This window comes from Macaca thibetana, chromosome 20 (genome assembly GCF_024542745.1).
Source record: "Macaca thibetana thibetana isolate TM-01 chromosome 20, ASM2454274v1, whole genome shotgun sequence".
NCBI classification, from domain to species: Eukaryota; Metazoa; Chordata; class Mammalia; order Primates; family Cercopithecidae; genus Macaca; species Macaca thibetana.
Genome location: NC_065597.1, coordinates 54,307,628 through 54,331,825, shown reverse-complemented (window position 1 = coordinate 54,331,825; position 24,198 = coordinate 54,307,628). Strand labels below are relative to the sequence as shown.

The 24,198-nt window shown below is 39.8% G+C and overlaps 1 protein-coding gene across 2 annotated transcripts in view; it reads right to left on the bottom strand.

The window, feature by feature from the left end:
* USP31 (ubiquitin specific peptidase 31) overlaps positions 1 to 24,198 on the bottom strand; it is a 99,329-nt gene that overhangs the window by 27,740 nt on the left and 47,391 nt on the right. For both annotated transcript variants that reach the window (XM_050773820.1, XM_050773821.1), the window contains exons 2-7: positions 23,495 to 23,632; positions 21,908 to 21,993; positions 21,723 to 21,815; positions 20,956 to 21,091; positions 17,533 to 17,677; positions 1,762 to 1,942 (exon numbers count right to left, since the gene is read on the bottom strand). In XM_050773820.1, the coding sequence (XP_050629777.1) occupies positions 1,762 to 1,942; positions 17,533 to 17,677; positions 20,956 to 21,091; positions 21,723 to 21,815; positions 21,908 to 21,993; positions 23,495 to 23,632 (779 nt within the window). The remainder of the gene's footprint in view (positions 1 to 1,761; positions 1,943 to 17,532; positions 17,678 to 20,955; positions 21,092 to 21,722; positions 21,816 to 21,907; positions 21,994 to 23,494; positions 23,633 to 24,198) is intronic.

The window sequence follows — 24,198 nt, the reverse complement described above, 5'->3', positions numbered from 1 at the left end:
GGTCTAACAGATTAACTCTGACTCAGGCTCAGAGGGAAGTAGAGGTGCTAAGATCACCAAGAAACCAGTTTCCAAGAACTATCAAACTATTTGCTTGTAGTGGTGCTTAACAGTGAACCAATCTGCCTAAAAACTACTGTGATGCGAAATGAGTTACAAGCACATGTAAATCACCACATTAAAGTTAACAAAAATATATGTTTGACAGGCACAGTACTGATTCATATTTTTTAAAAATAATGACTTCCCTCTTTGAGAGACTAGCATCATGAAGGGAATTCCACAGGTTCTTTACTTCATTCCTTCTGTGCCTGACACACACCAACCTCCTCCTAGTCTTGTGTGCATGTACTGGGTGTTCCCTCTGCATGGGATCCTTTCTCCTCATGTTCACACAGCTCACTGGGGCTCAGCTTGGCTGCAGTCTCTACAGGGACGCCTTCCCTGACCTCCCTTCCTAATGTAGTCTTGCCAGCCTCCCACCATCAAACTCTATCATTCTAGTCTGTTTTAATGCCTTCAACATAGTACAGACTGTCTGAAGTTAATGATGTCTGCTTGTTCATAGCCGGTCTGTCCTAGCTAGGATGGAAGCTTCATGAGGACACAGACCCTGCCTGTCTTGTTCCCTGCTGAATCCCCAGTGTTTACAACCATGCCCAACACACTGTAAACACTAAAATACCTGTCAATGAATAGCATAAATATGCATATCAACACATTTTACATTTATGTTATTTACTATGCAAGGAACTTATTTCAAAGCAAAAATTTCAAAGGCTAACATAAAGGTTCCCCTAACAAACGTTAAGAAACACCAAGTCATTTCTCCTTGAAACATATCTGTCTTTTGTTAATACTCAGGTTACATTCCTACTGTGACACAGTTACTTTAAAAGATAGTATAAAACACCCATACACTCTTACAGAGGGCATTAGACAAATTTGAGAGAGATTTCTGACTCCCAAATTTCTGACTTACAAAGCTGAATGAATGTGTGGTGCCATTTCTCAAGATGGGAAATACTGGAGAGCCAGTTTTAAAAGGAAAGAAAATGAGTTCAATTTGGGACATAAGACTGAGGGACATGCACCATCCAAGTAGACATGTTAAGAATTAAAAAAATAAAAATAAAAAAGCTGTCAGGAAAGCAGCTGGAAACGGGTCTAGAGTCCCAAGAGGAGCCTGAACTGAAAATACACATATGAAATGGGCCTTTAAAAACTAGATTCCTGGCCAGATGCGGTGGCTCACGCCTATAATCCTAGCACTTTGGGAGGCCAAGGCGGGTGGATTGTCTGAGGTCAGGAGTTTGAGACCAGCCTGACCAACATGGTGAAACCTCGTTTCTACTAAAAATATTAAAAATCTGCTGGGTGTGGTGGCTGGCGCCTACAATCCCAGCTACTCAGGAGGCTGAGGCAAGAGAATCGCTTAAACCTGGGAGGCGGAGGTTGCAGTGAACCGAGACCACACAACTGCGCTCCAGCCTGGGTGACAGAACGAAACTCTGTATCAAAAAAAAAACACACACGCACACACACACACAAACAACAACAAAAAGAAATCCAGATTCCTAACTTTACTCTCCCCCAACCAATGCCCCAAATCAGGTCAACTTGTACATGTATTCTTTCTAAATATCAGAATAAAAAATTAAGTACTAAAAGTAAGAACTTTTTGCCCATGCTTTTAAAAATGTTTGAAAATACTGAACTTTTCCAGTCTAGCTACTTACTGGGAAATAATCTGGTTCTCACCTTTTCCCTTGTTGCCCAGTGCAGGCTCGGTTACACACCAACAGGACAATCTTGTCGCTGCCTGCTCTTGAGGTGGACGAATCCATTTTCCCTTGCTTTGCTGCTGTTTGTGTAGGAGAAGACAGTCTATGATAATCCAAGCCAAATTTCAAGTGGTTTAGGTTGTTGTTTAAATGAATTCCTGAAATAGAATAAAAACAACTCATTTTATCTCTTCAAAATTATTTTTATTCACTCATTACGAAGAAATTTACCCAACAGAGAAAATTTTTTTAAAAATTGTCATTATGTAAATTAAACCGCAATCAAAAAAAGAAACATCCTACTTAGATTACTCATCTAGCCGTGAGAGAATTTCTTTAGCATCCATTATTATTTCCTTTAAACTAGTCTTACCTACCTTAAAAACTGAAAACTAAAACTGCACTTCAGTGAATGTTAGATACAGTTTTAGAAGCGCATGTGTGCTGAGATGATTCACCAAGAAAATTTAGTGAGGTCATGCAACCAGTAATCAAACAAATTTTTAAAAAATAAAGATGAGAATATGTGGAATGCTCTTCAATATTCAATAGCAGTTTCTTCTCCCTGATTAAAGAGTCAGACTTAAGAAATAAAAGGTAAATTACACACTACACCTACTAGACTCAGAGCCATCAGGAGAATCTTCCAACTTGGAATACAATCTACTAGACTGGATCAATCCACATTAAAGTTAACAAAAATATATGTTTGACAGGCACAGTACTGATCCTCCCAAATGCCCCAAAGCAGAGCTCCCTGTCAATCCAAGTACCCAGCAATTCAGCACCCAGCACAACCTCAATAAATGCCTGACTAAATACCTGTTCCTTCCTCTAATCCTTTGGAAGTACAGCCTAGGGAAATGACGCCCCAGCTGGAGAATAAAAGAAACCCCTCCTACCACCACCATAAATAATAACACCACCAGAAAGAGAATAAAATACAAATGGCCTACACAAAAGTATTTATAGCAGAATGCTGGCAATAACCTCAATACTCAGCAATCTAAGACTCACTGAACCTATTAAGATACCTCAACATTATAACAATTTAAAATGACAAGTACACAGTTAATACCAATATAAATTCCAGATAGAGTTTAAAAAAACAACACACACAAACTAGAAATGAGAAAAAAGCTGACTCTTTGTCAAGCCATTAGAGGGAAGAAGACTTTTTAAGCTTAAACACCATAAAGAAATCAAAAGGAACAGGAGTAGATGTCACTTCATAACCATTTTAAACTCTGGTATGAGAAAATAAAAATAATAGATATCTGAAGTTGAGATAATAAACTCGTTTCCCAGGTTCTTGGCAGAGGTAAGGGTGGGAAGACCTGTTCTCCTAGAATTGATGAGGACTCCTGACAAGATGAGGGGATGCCACATTGTCAACTGCACAGAAATCAAGCTCTGTGTTCAAATTGTGGACCCGTTTACTGCCAGCTGTGTGAGCTGGGAGTGGTTACTTCATCTCTAAGTCTCAGCTTCCTCGCTGGTAATGTGGGGAAAGCAGTAGCCTCATTAAGTATTGAACAAAACATCTGAGAAGGCCTTAGGATAGAGGCTAACGCACACTCAATAAGGCAGTCTCTGGCTAGAATACAAATAACCTTTGAATTCACCGAATTCACTTATAAATAGAAGCTCAGTGTTAACTCTAAGCAACTAGAGTGGGAACAGGATTTTGAGAAACTTTCAGTTGAACAAACATTACCTGGGCTCTTGCTGCATATTAAGAACTATACTGCACTGCTTGGTATAGTAAGATAAAGCAAAATGTGGTCCCAGCTCCAGAGAACTTCACAGTGTGGTGGGAAGGACAGAAAGGAAAATAGATCATTTCCACATTACATGCTGGTATGAGAGATTAACAGAAGTTACTATAATTGAAGCCCAGAAGAGCAGGAGTTTGCCAGCCAGCCTGCAGGTAAAGGGAGTGAGGAAAGGCTCTCTGGACAAGATAATAGGTATTTTTTACTATAATGCAATAAAATTAGGAAACAATCCAAACAAAAACACATACAGGGAAACGCAACAACTGGAAAAGAAAGAAAAACAAGCACCTGAGTCAAAGAAGAATAAGTGAAATAATAGACTATCTAGAAAATATTATAAATATGAGTAGACCAGAGAAAACTGAATTGTAAGCTGGCATTGTAGAAAGCTGGCCAACCCAATATACAGGATCACCAAAAGAATCAGAAACTGGAGGTGCCAGAGGCCTCTGGAAGTAAAGGGTGAAGTAAAAGAGGAATTAAAATAAGGACTTTCAACAAGAGCACCAAGATCATTCAATGAGGACAGTACAATCTCTTCATCAAATGGTGCTGGGACAAGTAAATATTTACTTGCCCCAGAATGGAGTTTGGTCCCTACCTCATACAATTTATAAAAATTAACTTAAAATGTATCAACAACCTAAATGGAAGAGCTAAAACTACACAACTCAGAAGAAAACACAAGGGTAAATCTTTATGACCTTGGATGTGGTGACGGATTCTTAGATATGACAACAAAATTATGAGCAACAGAAGAAAAAATAGATTTCATCAAAATGAAAAACTTTTGAACATCAAAAAACACTATCAAGAAAGAGAAAAAACCCAGAGAATGGAATAAAATACTTGCAAGTCATATATCCCATAAGGGTCTAGTATTATACAACCTTACAAAGAATTCTTACAACTCAACAAAAAGTGCAATTTAAAATGGGAAAAAGACTAGAATAGACATTTCTCCAGAATATATAAATGGCCAACAAGCACATGACAAGATGTTCATCATCATTTACTACTAGAGAAATGCAAGCCAAAATCTTAATGAAGTAACACTTCACATCCACCAGGATGGCTAAAATCAAAAAGATGAAAAATAAATGTTGGCAAAGATGTGGAGAAATTAGAACTCTCATCTATTGCTGCTGGAAATGTAAAACAATCCAGCTCCTATGGAAAACAGTTTGGCAATTCCCAAAAAAGATAACCATAGAATTATGATATGATCCATCAATTCCATATACCCAAAAGAACTGAAAACAGGTATTCAAACAAATACTTGTACACAAATGTTCATAGTAGGACTATTCATAATAGACAAAAGGTAGGGAAAAAACAAAAGCCCATCAATGGATTAATGGATAAAGAAAACGTGGTACATGCATATGTATGTATGGAATAATGTTCAGCCATTAAAAAGGAATGAAGTGGATCCGTTCCAAGATGGTCAAATAGGAACAGCTCTGGTCTGCAGCTCCCAGCATGATGGATGCAGAAGATGGGTGATTTCTGCATTTCCAACTGAGGTAGCTGGTTCATCTCATTGGGACAGTTGGACAGTGGGTACAGCCCACGGAGGTCAAGCTGAAGCAGGGCAGGGTGTCACCTCACCCAGGAAGTTCAAGGGGTTGGGGGATTTCCCTTTCCTAGCCAAGGGAAGCTGTGACAGACTCTACCTGGAAAAACAGGACACTTCCACCCAAATACTGCACTTTTCCCAAGGTCTCAGCAACCAGCAGACAAGGAGATTTGGGTCCCACGCCCATGGAGCCTTGCTCACTGCTAGTGCAGCAGTCTGACAACGAACTGTGTGGCAGCAGCCTGGCTGGGGGAGGGGCATCCACTATTGCTGAGGCTTGAGTAGGTAAACAAAGCAGCCAGGAAGCTTGAACTGGGCAGAGCTCCCCACAGCTCAGCAAGGCCTGCTGCCTCTATAGACTCCACCTCTGTGGGTAGGGCATAGCTGAACAAAAGGCAGCAGACAGTTTCCGCAGACTTAAAGGTCCTTGTCTGACAGCTCTGAAGACAGCAGTGGTTCTCCATCCACAGCGTTTGAGCTCTGAGAACGGACAGATTGCCTCCTCAAGTGGGTCCCTGACTCCCATGTAGCCTAACTGGGAGATACCTCCCAGGAGGAGGCAACAGACACCTCATGCAGGCGGGTGCCCGTCTGGGACGAAGGTTCCAGAGGAAGGATCAGGCTGCAATATCTGCTGTTCTGCAGCCTCTGCTGGTGATACCAGGCAAACAGGGTCTGGAGTGGACCTCCAGCAAACTCCAACAAACCTGCAGCTGAGGGACCTGACTGTTACAAGGAAAACTAACAAACAGAAAGGAATAGCACGAACATCAACAAAAAGGACATCTACACCAAAACCCCATCTGTAGGTCACCAACATCAAACACCAAAGGTAGACAAAACCACAAAGAGGGGGAGAAATCAGAGCAGAAAGACTGAAAATTCTAAAAACCAGAGCACCTCTTCTCCTCCAAAGGATCACAGCTCCTCACCAGCAATGGAACAAAGCTGGATGGAGAATGACTTTGATGAGATGACAGAAGTAGGCTTCAGAAGGTTGGTAATAACAAACTTCTCTGAGCTAAAGAAGCATGTTTGAACACATCGCAAGGAAGCTAAAACCCTTGAGAAAAAGGTTAGACAAATGGCTAACTAGAACAAACAGTGTAAAGAAGAGCTTAAATGACCTGATGGAGCTGAAAACCATGGCATGAAAACTTTGTGATGCATGCACAAACTTCAACAGCCGATTTGATCAAGTAGAAGAAAGGGTATCGGTGATTGAAGTAAAGCAAGAAGACAAGGTTAGAGAAAAAAGAGTAAAAAGAAATGAACAAAGCCTCCAAGAAATATGGGGCTATGTGAAAAGACCAAATCTACATTTGATTGGTGTACCTGAAAGCGATGGGAAGAATGAAACCAAGCTGGAAAACACTCTTCAGGATTATCCAGGAGAACTTCCCCAACCTAGCAAGGCAGGCCAACATTCAAATTCAGGAAATACAGAGAATACCACAAAGATATTCCTCGAGAAGAGCAACCCCAAGACACATAATTGTCAGATTCAGCAAGGTTGAAATGAAGGAAAAAATGGTAAAGTCAGCCAGAGAGAAAGGTCAGGTTACCCACAAAGGGAAGTCCATCAGACTAACAGCGGATCTCTCGGCAGAAACCTTACAAGCCAGAAGAGAGTGGGGGCCAATATTCAGCATTCTTAAAGAAAAGAATTTTCAGCCCAGAATTTATAGCCAGCCAAACTAAGCTTCATAAGTGAAGGAGAAATAAAATCCTTTACAAACAAGCAAATGCTTGTCACTACCAGGCTGCCTTATAAGAGGTCCTGAAGGAAGCACTAAACATGGAAAGAAACAACTGGTACCAGCCACTGCAAAAACATGCCAAATTACAAAGACCATCAATGCTAGGAAGAAACTGCATCAATTAACGGGCAGAATAACCAACTAACATCATAATGACAGGATCAAATTCACACATAACAATATTAACCTTAAATGTAAATGGGTTAAATGCCCCAATTAAAAGACACAGACTGGCAAATTGGATAAAGAGTCAAGACCCATCAGTGTGCTGTATTCAGGAGACCCATCTCACGTGCAGAGACACACATAGGCTCAAAATAAAGGCATGGAGGAAGATCTACCAAGCAAATGGAAAGCAAAAAAAAGCAGGGGCTGCAATCCTAGTCTCTGATAAAACAGACTTTAAACCAACAAAGATCAAAAGAGACAAAGAAGGCCATTACTTAATGGTATAGGGATCAATTCAACAAGAAGAGCTAACTACCCTAAATATAGGAGCACCAATACAGGAGCACCCAGATTCATAAAGCAAGTCCTTAGAGACCTACAAAGACACTTAGACTCCCACACAATAATAATGGGAGACATTAACACCCCACTGTCAATATTAGACAGATCAATAAGACAGAAGGTTAACAAGGATATCCAGGACTTGAACTCAGCTCTGCACCAAGCAGACGTAATAGACATCTACAGAACTCTCCACCCACAATCAACAGAATGTATATTCTTCTCAGTACCACATCGCACTTATTCTAAAACTGACCACATAGTTAGAAGCACTCCTCAGCAAATGTAAAAGAACAGAGATCACAACAAACTATCTCTCAGACCACAGTGCAATCAAATTAGAACTCAGGATTAAGAAACTCACTCAAAATTGCACAACTACATGAAAACTGAAGAACCTGCTCCTGAATTTACCCAGTAGGGTAAATAACGAAATGAAGGCAGAAATAAAGATGTTCTTTGAAACCAATGAGAACAAAAACACAACGTACCAGAATCTCTGGGACACATTTAAAGCAGTGTGTAGAGGGAAATTTATAGCACTAAATGCCCACAAGAGAAAGCAGGAAAAATCTAAAATCGACACCCTAACATCACAATTAAAAGAACTAGAGAAGCAAGAGCAAACAAATTCAAAAGCTAGCAGAAGGCAAGAAATAACTAAAATCAGAGCAGAACTGAAAGAGATAGAGACACAAAAAAAACCTTCAAAAAAATAAAAGAATCCAGGAGCTGGTTTTTTGAAAAGATCAACAAAATTGATAGACTGCTAGCAAGACTAATGAAGAAAAGAGAGAAGAATCAAAGAGACGCAATAAAAAATGATAAAGGAGATATCACCACTGATGCCACAGAAATACAAACTACCATCAGAGAATACTATAAACGCCTCTGCACAAATAAACTAGAAAATCCAGAAAAAATGGATAAATTCCTGGACACATACACCTTTCCAAGACTAAACCAGGAAGAAGTTGAATCTCTGAATAGACCAATAACAGGCTCTGAAATTGAGGCAATAATTAATAGCCTACTAACCAAAAAGAGTCCAGGACCAGATGGATTCACAGCTGAATTCTAGGAGCTGGTACCATTCCTCTGAAACCATCCCAATCAATAGAAAAAGAGGGAATCCTCCCTAAGTCATTTTATGAGGCCAGCATCACCCTGATACCAAAGCCTGGCAGAAACACAACAAATAAAAGAATTTTAGACCAATATCCCTGGTGAACATCGATGTGAAAATCCTCAATAAAATACTGGTGAACCGAATCCAGCAGCACATCAAAAAGCTTATCCACCACGATCAAGTTGGCTTCATCCCTAGGATGCAAGGCTGGTTCAACATACGCAAATCAATAAACATAATCCATCACAAAAACAGAACCAATGACAAAAACCATATGATTATCTCAATAGATGCAGAAAAGGCCGTTGACAAAATTCAAGCTAAAAATTCAAGTTTTTAGCCCTTCATGCTAAAAACTCTCAATAAACTAGGCATTGAAGGGACGTAACTCTAAATAGTAAGAGCTATTTATGACAAACCTACAGCAATATCATACTGAATGGGCAAAACATGGAAGCATTCCCTTTGAAAACCGGCACAAGACAAGGATGCCCTCTCTCACCACTCCTATTAAATATAGTGTTGGAAGCTCTGGCCAGGGCAATCAGGCAAGAGAAAGAAATAAAGGGTATTCAATTAGGAAAAGAAGAAATCAAATTGTCTCTGTTTGCAGATGACATGATTGTATATTTAGAAAACTCCATCGTCTCAGCCCAAAATCTCCTTAAGCTTATAAGCGACTTCAGCAAAGTCTCAGGATACAATGTGCAAAAAAATCACAAGCATTCCTATACACCAATAACAGACAAACAGCTAAATCATGAGTGAACTCCCATTCACAACTGCTTCAAACAGAATAAAATACCTAGGAATTCAACTTACAAGGGATGTGAAGGACCTCTTCAAGGAGAACTACAAACCATTGTTCAATGAAATAAAAGAGGACACAAACAAATGGAACATTCCATGCTCATGGATAGGAAGAATCAATATCATAAAAATGGCCATACTGCCCAGGGAAATTTACAGATTCAATGTCATCCCCATGAAGCTACCAATGACTTTCTTCACAGAATTGGAAAAAACGACTTTAAAGTTCAGATGGAACCAAAAAAGAGCCCGCACTGCCAAGACAATCCTAAGCAAAAAGAACAAAGTTGGAGGCATCACGCTACCTAACTTCAAACTATACTACAAGGCTACAGTAACCAAAACAGCATGGTACTGGTACCAAAACAGATATATAGACCAATGGAACAGAACAGAGGCCTCAGAAATAACACCACACATCTACAACCATCTGATCTTTGACAAACCTGACAAAAACAAGAAATGGGAAAAGGATTCCCTATTTAATAAACGGTACTGGGAAAACTGGCTAGCCATATGTAGAAAGCTGAAACTGGATACCTTCCTTATGCCTTATTCAAAAATTAATTCAAGGTGGATTAAAGACTTATATCTTAGACCTAGAACCATAAAAACCCTAGAAGAAAACCTAAGCAATACCCTTAGGGACATAGGCAAGAGCAAGGACTTCACGACTAAAACACCAAAAGCAAAGGCAACAAAAGCCAAAATTGACAAATGGGATCTAATTAAACTAAAGAGTTTCTGCATGGCAAAAGAAATACCATCAGAGTGAACAGCAGCCTACAGAATGGGAGAAAATTTTTGCAATCTATCCATCTGACAAAGGGCTAATATCCAGAATCTACAAAGAACTCAAACAAATTTACAAGAAAAAAACAAACAACCCCATCACAAAGTGGGCAAAGGATATGAACAGACATTTCTCAAAAGAAGACATTTATGCAGCCAACAGACACATGAAAAAATGCTCATCATCACTGGTCATCAGAGAAATGCAAATCAAAACCACAATGAGATACCATCTCACACCAATTAGAATGGCAATCATTAAAAAGTCAGGAAACAACAGATGCTGGAGAGGCTGTGGAGAAACAGGAACACTTTTACACTGCTGGTGGGAATGTACATTAGTTTAACCATTGTGGAAGACAGTGTAGCAATTCCTCAAGGATCTAGAACTAGAATTACCATTTGACCCAGCAATCCCATTGCTGAGTATACACCCAAAGGATTATAAATCATGCTGCTATAAAGACACATGCACATGTATGTTTATTGTGGCACTATTCACAATAGCAAAGACTTGGAACCAACCTAAATGTCCATCAATGATAGACTGGATTAAGAAAATGTGGCACATATATACCATGGAATACTATGCAGCCATAAAAAAGGATGAGTTCATAACCTTTGCAGAGACAGGGATGAAGCTGGAAACCATCATTCTCAGCAAACTATTACAAAGGCAGAAAACCAAACACTGCATGTTCTCATTCATAGCTGGGAATCAAACAATAAGAACACTTGGACACAGGGTGCGGAACATCACACACTGGGGCCTATCGGGGGATGGGGGGATGGGGGAGGGATAGCATTAGGAGAAATACCTAATCTAAATGACAAGTTGATGGGTGCAGCAAACCAACATGGCATATGTATACCTATGTATCAAACCTGCACACTGCATGCATATTTACCCTAGAACTTAGAGTATAATAATAAATAAAGAAAAGGAATGAAGTACTGTCTCATGCTACAACATGGATGAACATTGAAACATTATGCTAAGTGAAAGAAGCCAGACATAAAAGGTCCCATATTGTATTTTATTTATATGATTTTATTTATTGATTTTATTTATATGAAATAGCTAGAATAGGTCAACCCAGAGAAAAGAATGCAGATTAGTGGCTGTCAGGGCCTGGCGGGAGGGGAGAATGAGAAGCAACTGCTTAATGGTCATGGGGTTTTCTTTTGGTGTGATGGAACTGTTTTAGAACTACATAGAGGTAGTATTTGCCTGACACTGTTAATGTACTAATACCATGGAAGTGACCACTTAAAAGTGGTTATTATGTTAAGTAAATTTCACTGAAATTTTTTAAAAACGAGAAAATGACTACCAACATGATACGCCAAAATACCCCTCCCACTCCAGCAAAGACAGGGATGTCTGGACAGGGAGGCAATCCAGGAGAAGGTGAGGGCACTGTATTAAAACAAAGGGGTAAGCGAACATCTCAGCTCTTTCCCGTCACTCAGCACCTAGGGTGCTGGCAACCAGGCCCCACCTTCCAACAAGGAGTGTAGAAAGGTCTCCTTCAGGAATTTAACCTGCCCCAGAAGAATATATGAGGCCAGGAGTTCAAGACCAGCCTAGACAACATAGCTAGACCCTGTCTCCACAAAAAAATTAGCCAGGCAGATGGCACACACCTGTAGTCCCAGCTACTCGAGAAATTGAGGCAGGAGATTCACCTGAGCCCAGGAGATGGAGACTGAAGTAAGTTATGATTGTGCCATTGCACTCCAGCCTGGGTGACAGAGTGAGACCGTCTCTAAAAATCAAAAACAAAATACATAATGGGAGTGGGAAGGGGGTCACTACTCACAACAGCAATAAAACACCTAGGAATAACTTTGAAATAGGTGCAGAAAATCACAACTTTCCCAGGAATAAAAAAGGCGAGTAAATGCAGATATCACGTTCCTGAGTAAGCAAGTGCAATCCTGTAAAAATGCCACCCTCTCCCAGTTAATTCTATACATTTACCCCAACCTTAAAATTATGATTATAGGAACTTGACAAAACTATTATCAAATGTATCTTAAAAGTATAAGTAAACAAGCGGAGCCATAAAACATCAAAAACTGAATAATGAAGAAGAGGACTGCACTGACAGTAATGTTTTTCTGCCCTCCCCTAAACCAGTGGTTAACAGTCCTGGTAGCACATTAAAATCACCAGGAAGGCCAGGCACAGTGGCTCACACCTGTAATCCCAGCACTTTGGGAGGCCAAGGGGGGAGGATCACCCGAGGTCAGGAGTTTAAGACAAGCCTGGCAAACATGGTGAAACCCCATCTCTACTAAAAACACAAAAAATTAGCCAGACGTGGTGGCAGGTGCCTGTAATCCCAGCTACTCAGGAGGATGAGGCAGGAGAATCGCTTGAACCCGAGAGGTGAAGGTTGCAGTGAGCTGAGATTGCACCACTACACTCCAGCCTGCGCAAGGCGAGACTCCATTTAAAAAAAAAAGAAGTTTGAGAAAAGACAGGATATTTACATATTGTCAAAGTATCTCACCACAAGATGCTTATTAATTACAAGGGGAAAACAGTAGCTTAGTACTAGGGGAAACCTGGCAGACATCACCTTAGTTATCAAAGTTACTGACAGCAATAGGACACATAGGTGTCACGTACCTCCTGCTATGATGCCATGAGAAGGACAAAACAACACTTCATGGTATTCCTGCCAGAAATACATAACCGGAATCTACCGATGACGAAATGTCAGTCAAACCCAAAATAAGGATGTTCTACAAAACAAAGGGCCCATACTCTTCAAAAATGCCAAAGTCATGAAAGACTAAAGAACTGTTCCTGACACATGAAATCAAAGAGAAATGACAACCAAGCAAACCATGATATTCGATCCTGCATAAGAATTTTTTTTTAATTTTGCTATGAAGTACAATAGTGAGACAAATGGCAAAATTTCAATAAAGTCTGTAGGTAAAATGATAGTATTTCAAATCTGGAATTCGGGAGAGAAGTCCAAGATAATATAATCAATATGCCTGGTATGTTTCTGATGCTCACTCCATCTGGAAGTGGATCATGCAGTAACAACTTGACAACTAGTAAAAAAATTGTCAGGCTAAAAAAATTGTAGTATTGTACCAGTCTTAATTTCCTGATTTTCATAACTATACTTAGATTATGTAAGATAATATCCTTGTTTTTAGGAAATACATAAGGTATTTGGGCACAAAGAGTTAATATATCTGCAATTCACTCTCAAATGGTTCAGAAAAAGATTATAAACACACACATATTACAGAGAGAGAACAAATGTGATAAAACAGTAAAACGTTAACACATTGAGGCATCTGGGTGAAGGATATATGGAAATTCTTGGTACTATTTTTGCAACTTTTCTCTAAGTCTGAAATTATTTCAAAATGAAAAGTTAACAATAGGCATGCAGTTTTTTCAAGAAGCACTGTTTTTCTACTTTGCTTCTTTAATAGGAAGAACTGTGCTTGAATTCTGTCATTCACTGATCTCTTTGGCCCAAACCATCATTCACTTATCCAATCAACATTCATTAAGTCCCTACCATATGACAGGTATTAAGGAGGCTAATGAAAGGCAGATGAAAGATAACCCATAGCCTTCTCAGTCTAGTAGGGGACACACACATACAAATAAATATTAGGAACTATGTGATGTCATAATATTCGTATGCACAGAAGGTCTGTGTCAGCTGATGAAGCCAAGTCTGTTAGTAGAGGTCACAGAAGATTCCGGGGCTCCAGATAAGATTGAAAGGAGTTCCTCAGGCCAAAAGGGATGAGGAGTACATTTCAGAAAGAGTAACCAGTATGTACCCCAAAAGCCCCACAGGTGTGAAAACACATGCATTATTGCTTTAAATCCTCCTAACACCTATGGAACAGGCACAACTCCTCCCCAGACTGTACCTGTGCCCTTAATCATGAGGGTTTGATAGCAGACACATGATGGACTGGCAGAGGGACCGAAATAAAGGCAGACAGGAGACTCTGCTCTAAGAAAGAATGATGGTCTAAAATAAGAACAACAGGGCAAGTGGAGCAGAAGAAATGAGTATAAAATATTTAGGAGGCAAAATGAACAATAAGGGTTCAGGTGTGAACAGGGTGAGGTTGAAAGAGAAGTTTGATTCTCAAGCATCTGTCTTGGGAGACTAGATGGATCACGGTGTCATTCACTACAATAAGGATGTGAGAAAGGAGCCAGTCTGAAAAGAAAAAACAGAACCCTATGTTTTAAAATTTGAGGAGTCTGTGGACAATCGAGGTGAAAGTAGTAAGCATCTGGACGTGAAGTGAGATTTCGCATCACATCTGGATATGAAAGTAATAAGTAAAGATAGATGGTATACAAGAATGGCAGTTCAAACCGTGAGTGCTCAACAGACAGGCCAAAGAGAGGGTCAAGACCAAGACAAAGGATGACAGCAGGATCCTTGCGAACTCCAAACTTTAAGGGTGGCCAGAAGAAAGGCCCCAGCAAAAACACCAAGGAGGGAGGGTCAGGTGGGTCCTTGAACACAGGTGGTGTTGTGTTCAAGGTCAAGCCCAGGCTCAGCGCAGCAGCTGCACTCCTCCCTGATCCACACGCCTCCGTTCTGTTCAAGTGCCCAAACTCATCACCCACTCTGTCGACCTTGCCTCCTCCTTTGCTGGGATGAAGTCTTCCTGATCCAAATCACTTTGCCTTCCCTCTGCTCCACCTTGAATGTCTCCATCTTCACCCACAGTCCCCCTTCTTCCTGTCTCAGAAAAAAATGCCCCTTCACCTTTTAAAGGTTGAGCACAATCTACGACCTGCGTTTTACACTAAGGTCAAAAGAGGAAAACACACCCTGACTCCCTGTCTGGCCTTCTGCTTATTCCTTAGCCCATCTCACTCTCGCCTCTGCCCCTCCCTCCTACTGAAACTGCAAGCCCTTTCTTCCACACTTCTTTGCCTTGGATAGGCCACCCATCCTTTACATTCAAATCTGTCCCCTCCCCTGTGGCACCACCCTGATCCAGCCCAAGCAGTCTAGTGGCTCCCTCTAACATTTTCCAATACTTCCATTTATACTTTACTTGGAACATGGATAATACTCCTACATAAACTGACCAAGGCTAAACTATTACTAAGAGGTCACTAAATGGTGAAATTTTTGAAGGCCAGAGTTTGGTCTTAGTCTTCTTTGTGGTCATCAGTACCTCCCACATTATCTTCACTAAATAACTTCAATAAATCTCTGTTTGGATAGTACCAAAAACCTAAAATACACTTATTTTATATTTACCACTCATGCTAATTACAGCAGAAGTTATCTACAGGTGCACAAAAATATTTGTAATTGACTGATTCATTTATTGCTGGAGCAAAGACGGTCACCTCAACGTTGGCTTACCAGTAACGAACACTGGAAGCAATAACCAGAAATATGAAAGTAGCTTTCATTTATTGAAGACTTAGTATAGTCAGTACCTGTGGAATGTCTGACGTGCCTGATCTCATACAGTCTTGACATCAACACTATAGTGATTATTCCTCTGCACTTCATGTAAAGAAACTAAAATTTTAAAAAACTGGGTAAGCTAGGAAGCAGCAGTCTCCCCAGGTCTGACACAAAGCCCAGGTGCTAGTCTCCCTTACGCTAACACAACTACTAAGGTGACCACGGTTCTGGTTTGGACCTTTACAGAAAAATCCAATGAGGCTTCTACCATTTCTATTACTCTATTCATGGAAGTTTACCCATCTGCTCGAAAAGTCTGTTAACTGGAACAACTTGACAGCCACCATGAAAGAATAATGTTGGGCCCTTACCTTACACAACACAAAAAATTAACTCAAAATAGTTCAAAAAACTATAATATAAGAGCTAAAACTAAAAAACTCTTAAAAGAAATTATGGGGTAAATCTTTATGACTTTGGATTTGATAAAGTGTTAGATATGACAACAAAAGCACAAGCAACAACAACAACAAAAGATAAACTGGACTTCAACAAAACTAAGAACTTTTGTGTTTCAAAGGACATCAGGTAGTTAAAAGATCACTCACAGAATGGGAGAAAATATTTGCAAATCATATATCTGATAAGGGTCTAGTATTCAGCACATGTGAAAATTCCTAAAACTCAACAACAAAAAGCAAACAATGCAATTTTAAAATGGGCAAAATATTTGAATAGACATTTTCCCAAATATGATATACAAACGGCCAACAAGCACAAGAAAAGATGCTCAACATCATGTCAGTCACAAACACAAATCAAAACCATAATGAGATACCACTTCATATCCACTACAATGGTTAAAACTAAAGAGTCAGATAATAATCAAGTATTGGCAAGGATGTAGAGAAACTGGACCCTCAAACACTACTGATAAAAATGTAACACGGCGCAGCACTTTGGAAAACAGTCTGTAAGTTCCCCCAAATGATTAAACATAGAGTTACCACACGACACAGCAGTTCTATTCCCAGGTATGAAGAGAAATGAAAACATAAGTCCACACAAAAACTTGTGTGGAATGGTTCACAGGAGCATTATTCATACTAGCCAGAAGGTGGAAACAACCCAAATGTTCATGAACAATGAATAAACAAAATGTGATCTATTCAAACAATAAAATATTATTTGGCCATAAAAAGGAATTAAGTGTGATATATGCTACAACATGAATGAATCTTGAAAACATCACACTAAGTAAAGCCAGTCACAAAATATCATATTATTTTATGATTCCATTTATATAGAAGTCTAGACTCAGGGAATCTGTAGAAACAGAAAGCAGAATAGTGGGCCGGATGTGGTGGCTCATGCCTGTAATCCCAGCACTTTGGGAGGCTGAGGCAGGCGGATCACTTGAGGTCAGGAGTTCAAGACCAGCCTGGCCAACATGGTGAAACCCCATCTCTACTAAAAATATAAAAATTAGCCAGGCTTTGTGGCATGTGCCTGTGATCCCAGCTACTCGGGAGGCTAAGGCTGCAGTGAGCTGAGATCGCACCACTGCACTCCAGCCTGAGCGACAGAGCAAGACTCTGTCTGAAAAATGAAAAACAAAAAACATACAACTACGGCATAGTATATCTTCCTGAATGCCATAAGATGCCAAAAAGGCTACTTAAAGGAGGTCACAGTCAGTCCTGAATCTCAATATAAGGTTTTCCCAACTAAACTATGGACATATCTTTGCCTAAAACAGTAAGAGTTGCCTTCTTCTAGGAAAATATTACTATAAGAGTTTTACCATTATACCATCAAAAAAATACATATGTGCATTTTACCACAATTTTTAAAAAAATGTGTATCATTATATAATAGACATCTAAAAAGGTAGACTATAGTTAAACCTGCAAACCCAGGTGGCATTATGAAAACAGGAGCTCACTTACCTCTTTGACTGAGAATTCCTTCAGGCCTAAATATTTCGGGAGTCTCAAAGGCAAAAATGCAGTCGCTTTCATGGACTGTTTCCAGGTCGTCTGTATCACAAAAGGAACGATGGAACCCATCATAGTACATTTCTGTTAACACAATCTAAAAATAGGAAAAATGTAAACAGTTGGGTAACTGGAAATTCAATACTAATTGATCTCCCAATTCTAGGAACTTCTCCAGACCATCAGGACTGGCAGTGGTCTGAGAGAGCTCTGAAACATCTCGCAGAGCCCACTTTATTTGCCTTTAATGAGAGAATCTTGGAAGCACAATATCCTCTGTAACTATATTAACAATATACAGTCACCCCTCCATATCTGTAGGTGCTACATATGTGGATTCAACTAATTGCAGATCAAAAATATTCAGAAGAAAAAAAAAGGATGATTGAATGTATACTGAACAGTCTTTTACTTGTCATTATTCCCTAAACAATATAGCAGAACAACTATTTACATAACATTTACACTGCATTAAATATTATAAGTTATCTGGAGATGATTTAAAGTATATTGGAGGTACAACTATTATGTATCCATAAAATAAAAAGTAAAAATAAAGTATACAGGATGATATGCTTAGGCTCTATGCAAATACTGTGCCATGTTATAAAAGGGATTAAAGCACCGTGGATTTTGGTATCCTAGTGCAAGGGTTCCTACAACCAATCCCATGGACACTGAGGGACACCTGTACTCTGATGTCAGAACTCTATGACTCTAACTCCAGGGTTCCTCTAAGTTTTGGTATAGAAGAGAACCAGGAGATCATAACGTCTAACCCCCATTTTCACTGAAAGGAGAGAAGCCAAGAGACTTGCCTCAAGTTCTACAACGATTCAGCCTCATGTCGAGGACGGAGTCCACATCTGACTCTGAGGCTTTCTCCTATATCATTTTATTTTCTATTTTTCAAGCCTAAACCATGGATATTTGTATTGAAAAAAAAATCAACTCAAATGTCAAAAATACTAACTAGTTAAATATAGTATAGCCTTACTGGAATTATAAAGCTACTAAAAAGAATGAACTATATATATTTGCACTAACATGCAAAGATCTAAGTAAATACAAAGCAAGGTAAAAACAATAAGTGTAAATGATTCTTATATAAAATCATTAATGTATATATGCATGGAAAAAATCTAAATGAATACTATATAACATAGTATTAAAGTTAGTAACCCTTAGCATTAAGATACCTAGTATGAGATACTTTCTCTTTCTGTTATATTTCTGAAATGGTTGAATATTTTACAATAAAACAGAAAAACAGGACAGGCATGGTAGCTCAAGCCTGTAATCCCAGCACTTTGGGAGGCCAAGACAGAAGGACTGCTTGAGGCCAGGAGTTCAAGACCAGCCTGGGCAACATGCCAAAACCTCGTCTCTATGAAAAATACAAAACTCAGCTGGGCGTGGTGGCATGCGCCTGTATTCCCCACTATTTGGGAGGCTGAGGTGGGAGGATCGCTTGAGTCTACAAGGTTGAGGCTACAGTGAGCCATGATTGCACCAATGCACTCCAGCCTGGGCAACAGAGTGAGACCCTGTCTCAATCAATCAATACATACATACGTACATATATACATACATACAAACAAACAAATGAACAAAAGAAACAAAAGATGGAGAGGAGAACACTGGAGACATTTAAAGACTTTATTACATGCTCAGCCACGCTGTCTACTGAAAAAGCACTGGACTGGGCATGCAGGTTCCAGTCCAGCCTATCACCAACCAGCCCTGCAAACCTGAACAAGTCACACGTCTTCTCTGAGCCTCTTTCAAATAAGAGAGTTGGACTGGACCCCTGAGGTCCCCTCTACCAGCACTAACATTCTGCAGATCTACCAGGTAAAAGAGGTTGGTGGCATATTCCACAAATAGTCCAGCAAAAATGTTCCTGGCACATTTTCCTTTTAATGAATTTAATGACCATGTTTTTTTTCTGCCAGTGAACATGCAAGTAAAATTCACTCTCTTCAGCAAACTGAGGTCAACAGCAAACTTGTAATTATTTCACCAATTTAAACCACATGCAAAAGGAGCCAGACGGTGCTGGAAGCTGTAAAGTTGCAACCAGATTTGCCCTGGACACCACCAAAGCCTTGCTCCCTCTCTTTCTGCCTTTCCCTCATCCTGAGAGGAAGAAAGAGCCAATGGGCTTTTCAGAGTAGGAAAGAATATGAACATTTTATCAACATGCCAGTACTTGGCCTACAAAAATATGAGATATTTGCCATATTAGGGTAACACTGCTGGTTGTATTTGTTTTACTGTGGTAACTTCCCAAATAAGGCCACATAAGGCCAAAGTACAAAACACCTTTATTATTCCAGGGATTACATAGTAGCTTCCAGAAGCTACTATCTAGGGAAAGCAATTTAGCTACTGAGTCATCTTTCCTTAATAAATCTTAAATAAGGAATGTTTTTCCAAATAAAATAATAATAGCAAATTGAGTAAAAGCTATATGCAGAAACATGTCAAGTCCAAACAGGTCAAAAGTATTTTTGGTCAATTTCAACATAACTGCTTATCAAACATGCATCCCAAAAGGGAAGCGGCATGGGCACAACTTTCCTTTCTCTTCTCTAAACAAGGTAAGAGACTCTGATCCAGCCATAATGAGAAAACAAAACATATTGAGCATCTATTACGTATAGAACACTGTACTAGCAAGATATCCACTCTTATCACCACAAGGGGTTTTCTAGCGTCACTGCTCAAGTTTTCAAAGCCTCTTTGACTATCAAACGCTGCAAGGACACTCCACTGCCCACATACACATCCATGGGAATGATTTAAGAAGGGTTAAGTAATTATACCTTATGAACGAAGCTACAAGAAGGTCCTGGTACACAGCTTCTCCTTTTCTTTTTTGAGAGGAGTCTCGCTCTGTTGCCCAGGCTGGAGTGCAGTGGCGCAATCTCAGCTCACAGCAAGCTCCACCTCCGGGTTCACACTATTCTCCTGCCTCAGCCTCCTGAATAGCTGGGACTATAGGCACCCGCCACCACACCCAGCTAATTTTTTGTATTTTTAGTAGAGACAGGGTTTCGCCGTGTTAGCCAGGATGGTCTTGATCTCCTGACCTCGTGATCCACCTGCCTCGGCCTCTCAAAATGGTGGGATTACAGGCGTGAGCCACCGTGCCCAGCCTCCTTTTAAAATTATATATACAATTACATGAAACATGAAAAGTTTCTCTATATATTTTACTCTTTGGGGTCTTGATTTTTTTTCCCCTCAACTCTAAATGCAACTGGTTTTAAATCTCTAATCATACTCGGCAAAGAACTATAAAAAATTCTAAGAGAACAGAAAGCAATACTTTTGTGGCTCATGTGTAACTTGCCTTAGCAGACTTATTACCTGATCAGTGGGGATCTTTGTTTCCATAGACACTGCTTCCCGAAGTCTGGCAACAGTCCCAGACAGAGGCACGGCCACACCAATCCTCATGCAGTGAGAACATTTCCCTTGATACACTACAGTGACATAGAGAGGCCTGTACAGATCAAAGTCAGATCTTCTCATTAGTCACTTATTTCAACTAAAACATAGAAATGCAAAATAAACCTGAGTTGAAATCAACAAAAATCTAAAGCTAACCCACAGTGTTACTCTGAAGCCAAATGGAAAAATTTCACTTGGCTCTAAGCAGAACTATCAAACAATCATCAAGATCTTTGGAAAAGGCAATCGTCACAAAATGAACACTTTATGAAGCAAACAAAAATATATCTACACTTGATTCTGTGCTTTGTATTTTCTTTAGAACAGCATAACTCCTGGAAATGTTGAGAAATTGTTCAAAATAAAGCAACTAAGAAACAAGAAATGTAAAGTAAGGTCTCTAGAGAATCCTGAGGCCACTCAACAGCCCTCCCCCTCCCCCGATACTATGTGAGGATGACAAACCGGGTCAGACTAAACAGCCCCTGCTTGCCTCATGTGCCTGCTTACCCTGCAAACTCAGGAGGGCATTTATTCTTGTAAGGTTGTAGCAATGACTGTATTCAATCCCATTATTAATCCCATTACCTGTCTAAATAAGTAAGAAGATCTAATAGGAGCCTAAAGAGGAAAAGGAATACAGTAAGAAAATACAGTCTTCATTTTACTAAATCCATTCTTACCTTGTGTGGGGTAGAGGAATTGGCAAAGAAATGCAAAGGAAAGGATCAAAAGTGTTGCTCTGTTTCTGACAATGAGGACACGTCAAAGAAGATCTTTAAAACAAAAGGTAAGACACTCAACATTAAAATCACCCAGAACTATGTCAGGTAAACAAAATAAGTGGGAACATCTGATTTGCTCATACCGGTATTGGGCTTGAAAGAGTTCTTGTACAAAAGTGCTACAGACAGGAAAAGGTCCCTCAGGCATCATATCAGTCTCTGACGGTGGCTAAAAAAAAAAGAAAGTACAATTTCACAGACTAGGAAGACCAATTCTTGGCTGAAGATGAAGTCAGAGAATCACAAATGTCCTTGACTTCCTTTACAAGCTATGCATCAAGTGCAGATACTTCAGTGACGGGCACCTGCTAAAGGAGCCAGAACACAGCAGGCAGGATGTGAGTCACGTGGACTCATCCCCTCACACAGACTCTGCCAGCGATCGTCTCTGCATGGCACTCAGCCAGGCAGCTCCCCTTCCCCAGGATGCTCCAGTTTCCCTCCAATTCTCCAAACTCCTCTAAGAAGTAATCCTCAACCACTTTAAAAGTACTAATGGTAGCCGGGCACAGTGGGTCATGCCTGTAATCCCAGCACTTTGAGAGGCCGAGGCGGGTGGATCACTTGAGCTCGGGAGTTCGAGATCAGCCTGATCAACATGGAGAAACCTCGTCTCTACTAAAAATACAAAATTAGCTGGCTGTGGTGGCGCATGCCTGTAATCCCAGTTACTCAGGAGGCTGAGGCAGGAGAATCACTTGAACCCAGGAGGCAGAGGTTGTGGTGAGCCGAGATTGCGCCATTGCACTCCAGCCTGGGCAACAAGAGTGAAAGTCCATCTCAAAAAAAAAGTACCTATTAGCTGTGCTGTGTATGTTAGTGCCTAATCACACTCTACTTCATGTTGTATTTAACTTTTCATGTCCCTCCACCTAACAATTAATTACTAAACACCATATGCAGAGAGAACTGTACAGAACGTTAGGATACAAAGATAATAAGATCCAGTGCCTGACCTTGAGGATGTCTCAATTTGGTGGGAGAATCAGCCACATGCATATAGTCATATGACAGAAGAGAGTGTTCAGGCACAAAAGGATCTTGAATTAGAATAATTTAACAACTTACCAAACCTAGAAATTTAAAATTTGAAGTACAGAGCAGAATCATCAAAAACTTTAAAAACTGCCCAAGGGAAGCAACTCTTTAGTCTTAATTTTTTCCATTATATAAGTCATTTTATCCATATTTGTAAGACTACATGTATACAATTAAAAATTAATCATTATGTTTCTCAGTGAGAACATTCTGGGGCTTCTATAGTCAAATCCAATCCTAACAGCAGAGAAAATCCATGTTTCCTTTGTGATTGTGTATTCATTCGAGTGAACTACAGAGTATGTGTCTTACTAGAATAGAAAGCAAACACATTCTGCTTTAAAAACAGTTTAGTGAAATGGAATCACTTTTTTTAATCTGAAGTTCATCATACATGCAAATGTTTCCCCTCTCATTAGACTATAAATTCCTTGGGGACAACAGTTCTTGTATCTCACACTGCCAGCACAGTAGCAAACAAAATGAAATGTCCTTTAAGTAGCCATTGAATCTTCTACTCACTCAGAGCTTAGTCAATTTCATTGTATTAATGCAATGCAACAAGTCCTCAGTAGAAGAATCTACACGCTCTCATGACTAGCTGACTGCCCTAGGGGAGCGTGCGTCCTTACCTTCAGAGGCGGCTGGCCACTCTGCTTCACTGAATGGTTGAGGTCTTCGTGAACTCGGTCCAAAAGCCACAGTAGAAACTCCTGAGCATCATGCTGGGAATTTCCCCGGTACTGCAGTGCATTCTTTGACACAATAGTCTATGCAGGTAAATAAATCAGCATGAACAGTTGTGAGTTCCTGGCTTTAAAGAAAAACTATTTAGTCATAATCCCAAAAGGGATGCAAGACCTCAAGCATGTTAGAGAGTACTTCCCAGAAGGAGTGCAAAGTAAAAACAGATGCTGGTGTAAAAACCTCACCCCTAGAAACATGTACCAGAACCCTTAAAATACACTTAATCCAGCAATTCTACTTTTAGGAGTGTATCTAAGGAAATTATCAGAACAGCCTGTCAAGACTTCTAAGAAAATATTAATCAGGGTTTATGAAAGCAAATAATTGGTAATAACTTGGACATCTTAAAAAAGAGAATTGGTTAAGAATAGGAGGAGATGAAACAGTAAAGACAGTTAAATTAGGATACAACTACATGACATCCTTAAGAAATACTATATTAAGTGAAAAAAGTTATAAATAACTCGTGTGAAATGTGAATGTATTCTTGTAAAAATTGTTTGGGGGGGGTGTAGACATGTACATACAAAGAAAAGTTCTAAAATAACACATACCTACATATTAAGTATTATCTCTGGGTGATAGAATT